The following is a 6,096-nucleotide window of genomic DNA, read 5'->3' on the forward strand; positions in this document are numbered from 1 at the left end:
ACTGTTTTCTTGGATTATTATTATTTTCCTGTTGTTTATTTGATTATTGTTATTATGAAGAAACCAAAGACTTGCACTCAGACGATTCTTTCTTTTGATCTTCGTCTTCATCATCGTCGGTATAAATCAGCTGATGAAGGTTTATTTGGTTTGTTGGCTTCATGTTTTTATTTCGGTTGTTGAAACTGGAGAAATATCCCATCATGCCTTTCTGCTGCACCTTGCAGATGACATCGAGATCCGTTTCTATGAGGAAGACGATGAGGGAGGCTGGGAGGCGTTCGGCGACTTTTCACCCACCGACGTTCACAAACAGGTTAGTGTGTGTGTGTGTGTGTGTGTGTGTGTGTGTGTGTGTGTGTGTGTGTGTTTGTGCGTGTGTGTGTGTGTGTGTGTGTGTGTGTGTGTTTGTGTGTGTGTGTGTGTGTGTGTGTGTGTGTGTGTGTGTGTGTGTTTGTGCGTGTGTGTTTGTGCGTGTGTGTTTGTGTGTGTGTGTTTGTGTGTGTGTGTGTGTGTGTGTGTGTGTGTGTGTGTTTGTGCGTGTGTGTTTGTGTGTGTGTGTGTGTGTGTGTGTGTGTGTGTGTGTTTGTGCGTGTGTGTTTGTGTGTGTGTGTGTGTGTGTGTGTGTGTGTGTGTGTGTGTGTGTTTGTGCGTGTGTGTGTGTGTGTGTGTGTTTGTGCGTGTGTGTTTGTGTGTGTGTGTGTGTGTGTGTGTGTGTGTGTGTGTTTGTGCGTGTGTGTTTGTGTGTGTGTGTGTGTGTGTGTGTGTGTGTGTGTGTGTGTGTGTGTGTGAGTGTGTGTGTGTGTGTGTGTGTGTGTGTGTGTGTGTGTGTGTGTGTGTGTGTGTGTGTGTGTGTGTGTTTGTGCGTGTGTGTTTGTGTGTGTGTGTGTGTGTGTGTGTGTGAGTCGCACACTCTGTCTGTCAGTTACATCAATAAAACCACAACAGCAGCTCAGCTGAAAGGGGAATTCCTGCGATCTGTCTGCACAGTGTGTTTGTGGATGTTTGTGCAGTAAATGTGTTTAATAGTGTTTCTATTCTGCGGCTTTATTGATTCTCCAGACCTCAGCTGATCAGAGAGAAGCCAGTTAGCTAGCTGGAGTTCCAACCACATAGAAAATATAAAATAATATTTACTTGGAGAAACAAACTCACACGTTTCTGCACGATGGAAAACGTCCCCTTAATAAACAAAGTATAACAAATAAACAAAAGGGTGAGAGAGGTGTTTACACATTCAGCTTTACAGATTCTTGAGTCCTGACTGAAAGTAAATCTGCTGTTTCTCCAAGAAAACTAAAAGAATCAAACCCTTCAGTTTGAAACTACCTGCTGTGCAACATGAACCATGATGTCATCCAGGTTATAAACCCGATCATGGAGATATGAACGGTCTGTTTTTATTTTATTTATAGATGTTTTCTCTCTATTAATTATTTGTTGCTGTTGTGTTTTTAGGATTAATATTCTTAACTTTTATTAATTTTCCCCTTGATCTTCATAACTGAGTTTTCATTTGATTGTCCAAGGAGGCTGAAACGATGGACTTGGTTGTAGATACCTGAAGATGTTTCTTCAGCTCTAATAAGCCCACAGTTAACCTCTGTGGAACCAGTATCAGGGTCAATGAGACCACGTGGTTCATTAGTGCTGCTGGCTGTTGGTTGTTAAGTCTCCTGGGAAGCATTACCCCCCCCCCCAGCCAGAGGTGAAACACCTGGACCCCCCATCAGTCAGTTAGAACTGAAGCCTCTTGGATGAGAAGCGAAACATGTTCAAGTATCTACAACCAGGTCCAGTAGCGGTCTCTTCAGTCCTCCTCGGACAGTCAAATGAAAACACAGATGTAGTGACGAAGATCAAGTGTCTTTGTCTCTGTAAAGCTTTTTGTTGTTCTTAAATGTGCTCTATAAATAAACTGACTTGACTAAAGTTAAACCTGTTGAGTGACTCAGCGTTTGTTTTCATCTTCTCTATCCTCAGTACGCCATCGTGTTCAAAACGCCGCCGTATCACAGCACAGAGATCGAGCGTCCCGTCACCGTCTTCCTGCAGCTGAAGAGGAAGAAGGCCGGCGACCGCAGCGACCCCAAACAGTTCACGTACATCCCGCAGGTCCAAGGTCAGCCGCCGCTCTGCGTTCACACAGACTCACAGAGCTCCTGTGAAGCCCTGGGAACCGGGTTGTTTTTGGGCTTGAAGGTCACAGTTTTTGGGGTTTCCCTCAGTGGAAACGTTGGCATGCAGCAACTTTCAGTCCTCACCTACTCGCTCAGATGTTCATTAAGCAGCAGAACCATGAAAACCAGAAGAAAACATGTTTTCAGTCTTTCTTCCCACTTCTACTTTTATAAGCTTTAAATTTCCGATCTCAGTTTCTCCTCCTTTATCTCCGTCTGTCTTCACTTTCAGACAAAGAGGAGGTGATGAGGAAGAAGCAGAAGCCGCTGCCTCACTATGAACCCTGGAGAGGAGGAGGAGGAGGAGGAGGAAGAGGCGGAGGAGCTGGGGGGTTTGGAGGAGGAGGAGGAGGTAAGGATCTCATAGATGAAGGAATTTTTAACAATAACCTTCCTGTTTTCTGCTTTTTGAAATCGTGCTTTGTGTGTTTGAAGCAGTTTGGTGTCATGCTTCAGTATGTTTTAGCTACTTGGGATCATTTGGCTTCGGCTGTTCAGGAACATGTTTCAATGATTTATATCCTGTTTTAGCTGCTTGGAATCACAGCCTGCCTGTTTGGAGTCATGTTTTGCATGTCAATAATCATTCTTTAGTTGTTTGAAAGGTCATACTTTTGCTGTTCAGAGACATGTTTTATCTAAAATCAACCTTTGTCTGTTGGGAATCATATATTAGCCAACAATGCTACATGTTACATGAAGCACATCACTGAAGGCAAACAATGACAGAAATGTATTTTGATAAACAAACGTTGAGTTTAGGTTCCTTCCACTCAGACTGCTCACTGAAGGTTTCCTGTGTTTCTCTGCAGGATTCCAGTTTAATCAGCAGATGAACGGAGCAGCAGGAGGAACAGGAGGAGGCTTCTTCACAGGAGGCTTCACTGGCTTCGGTGGAGGAGGAGGGGCCCAGATGTCAGGTGCCACCCCTCAGACTCAGCAACAGACAGGACAGACAGAAGGACAGACAGAAGGACAGACAGAAGGACAGACGGGAGGACAGACGGGAGGACACAGTGGTGGTTCACCACTACAACAGCAGCTGTTTCAGATAGGTAAGGTAAAGCATATGCTGATATATGCAGATGATGTGGTTCTGTTACTATATGCAGATGATGTGGTTCTGTTACCATGTGCTGATCATGTGGTTCTGTTACTATGTGCTGATCATGTGGTTCTGTTACCATGTGCTGATCATGTGGTTCTGTTACCATGTGCTGATCATGTGGTTCTGTTACTATGTGCTGATCATGTGGTTCTGTTACTATGTGCTGATCATGTGGTTCTGTTACTATGTGCTGATCATGTGGTTCTGTTACTATGTGCTGATCATGTGGTTCTGTTACTATGTGCTGATCATGTGGTTCTGTTTCTGTATATGCTTGATAATATTTCATCTACTGTCTTTTACAAACTCTGTCTTTGTGTTGTGTTTCCAGCTGCTGCCCTCCACAGCCGAGCCTCTCAGAGCGCCAGACAGACCGCCGCCGCCCTGCTGCAGTACTGCAGCACCGGGGATGCCCGGGTTCTTCTGGCAATCCAGAGACACCTCTGTGGCATCCAGGACGGCAACGGAGACACGTGAGTCTTTCAGCTAGATCTCACTGTTTTCCAGAGAAGCTGGCTGAGACGGCACCACAACCACAACCAGAGAGATCAGTTCATCAACAGATAAACCTGTTTGACTCTCTGTGTGGGCACTATGTTCATTCAAAGATTTTTTTGGTAGTTTGACGTTGTGGCTTTTGTTTTCCCACAGTCCTTTGCACCTGGCTGTCATCCATCAGCAGACAGGTGTGATCCAGCAACTGATCCACACTCTGCTCAGCAGCCAGCAGCAAGACATCCTCAACGCAACCAACCACCTCCGACAGGTAGCTAACTCTTATTTAACTACCCGAGTCAGGTAGCTAACTCTTATTTAACTACATGAGTCAGGTAGCTAACTCTTATTTAACTACCCGAGTCAGGTAGCTAACTCTTATTTAACTACATGAGTCAGGTAGCTAACTCTTATTTAACTACCCGAGTCAGGTAGCTAACTCTTATTTAACTACTTGAGTCAGGTAGCTAACTCTTATTTAACTACATGAGTCAGGTAGCTAACTCTTATTTAACTACCCGAGTCAGGTAGCTAACTCTTATTTAACTACATGAGTCAGGTAGCTAACTCTTATTTAACTACATGAGTCAGGTAGCTAACTCTTATTTAACTACATGAGTCAGGTAGCTAACTCTTATTTAACTACCCGAGTCAGGTAGCTAACTCTTATTTAACTACTTGAGTCAGGTAGCTAACTCTTATTTAACTACATGAGTCAGGTAGCTAACTCTTATTTAACTACATGAGTCAGGTAGCTAACTCTTATTTAACTACCCGAGTCAGGTAGCTAACTCTTATTTAACTACATGAGTCAGGTAGCTAACTCTTATTTAACTACATGAGTCAGGTAGCTAACTCTTATTTAACTACATGAGTCAGGTAGCTAACTCTTATTTAACTACATGAGTCAGCTAGCTAACTCTTATTTAACTACTTGAGTCAGGTAGCTAACTCTTATTTAACTACATGAGTCAGGTAGCTAACTCTTATTTAACTACTTGAGTCAGGTAGCTAACTCTTATTTAACTACCCGAGTCAGGTAGCTAACTCTTATTTAACTACATGAGTCAGGTAGCTAACTCTTATTTAACTACCCGAGTCAGGCAGCTAACTCTTATTTAACTACCCGAGTCAGGTAGCTAACTCTTATTTAACTACATGAGTCAGGTAGCTAACTCTTATTTAACTACCCGAGTCAGGTAGCTAACTCTTATTTAACTACATGAGTCAGGTAGCTAACTCTTGTTTAACTACATGAGTCAGGTAGCTAACTCTTGTTTAACTACATGAGTCAGTTAGCTAACTCTTGTTTAACTACATGAGTCAGGTAGCTAACTCTTATTTAACTACATGAGTCAGGTAGCTAACTCTTGTTTAACTACATGAGTCAGGTAGCTAACTCTTGTTTAACTACATGAGTCAGTTAGCTAACTCTTGTTTAACTACATGAGTCAGGTAGCTAACTCTTATTTAACTACATGAGTCAGGTAGCTAACTCTTGTTTAACTACATGAGTCAGGTAGCTAACTCTTGTTTAACTACATGAGTCAGGTAGCTAACTCTTATTTAACTACATGAGTCAGGTAGCTAACTCTTGTTTAACTACATGAGTCAGGTAGCTAACTCCCTCCACACAGCTTATGACCTCTAACAGTTTTACTTACTCGTCTCTACTGTAATTAATCTAAGTAACTCACACCACAGTGAACCACCTGTGACAGGTAGATACCTCCACCTGCTGCAGTATCCTCACACAGCTAATAGTTTGACACAGATATCTAAATCCCAGCAAACAACCTTTCAAGTTCCAGGTAACTTACCTGTACAGCATCACCTGTTAACTGCTTCATCTCCTGTCGTCGCTGCAGACTCCTCTCCACCTGGCGGTGATCACCCGGCAGGTAAAGGTGATGGAGGCGTTGCTGAGGGCGGGGGCGGATCCCAGCCTGCTGGACAAAGATGGCCGAAGCCCTCTCCACCTGGCGGCACTGGCCGGAGACAACGCTACCCTCCGCCCCCTACTGGCTCACCTGGGAGAACGCCACGCCCACCTGGTCAACAGCGCAGACTACCACGGTGAGAGGACAGACCTGTGACCTGTGAGCACCAACTGTCAGAAATATTTATGGCTAAAACATTACCTGTGGTTATACCTCAGGTCTCCACCCGCTCCACCTGGCGGTGAGGAGGGACGGCGAGCGCTGCCTCCGCCTGCTGGTGGAGGGCGGAGCCAAAATCAACGCACCTGAGCAGAAGAGTGGGAACACTGCCCTCCACCTGGCCGTCAGAGAGAACCTGTTCAAGGTGGCCTGT

At 44.4% G+C, this 6,096-nt stretch overlaps 1 protein-coding gene across 1 annotated transcript in view; it reads left to right on the forward strand.

Annotated features, from left to right (window-relative positions):
* The window catches only part of nfkb2 (nuclear factor of kappa light polypeptide gene enhancer in B-cells 2 (p49/p100)), a 34,706-nt gene that overhangs the window by 21,623 nt on the left and 6,987 nt on the right, over positions 1-6,096 (forward strand). The window contains exons 11-18 of the mRNA XM_044372848.1: positions 228-316; positions 1,984-2,122; positions 2,413-2,532; positions 2,993-3,235; positions 3,620-3,761; positions 3,940-4,054; positions 5,652-5,859; positions 5,942-6,096. The exon at positions 5,942-6,096 is cut by the window's right edge and continues 15 nt beyond it. Coding sequence (XP_044228783.1) covers positions 228-316; positions 1,984-2,122; positions 2,413-2,532; positions 2,993-3,235; positions 3,620-3,761; positions 3,940-4,054; positions 5,652-5,859; positions 5,942-6,096 — 1,211 coding nt within the window. The remainder of the gene's footprint in view (positions 1-227; positions 317-1,983; positions 2,123-2,412; positions 2,533-2,992; positions 3,236-3,619; positions 3,762-3,939; positions 4,055-5,651; positions 5,860-5,941) is intronic.

The sequence above is a fragment of the Thunnus albacares genome, chromosome 14, assembly GCF_914725855.1.
Source record: "Thunnus albacares chromosome 14, fThuAlb1.1, whole genome shotgun sequence".
Classification (NCBI taxonomy): domain Eukaryota; kingdom Metazoa; phylum Chordata; class Actinopteri; order Scombriformes; family Scombridae; genus Thunnus; species Thunnus albacares.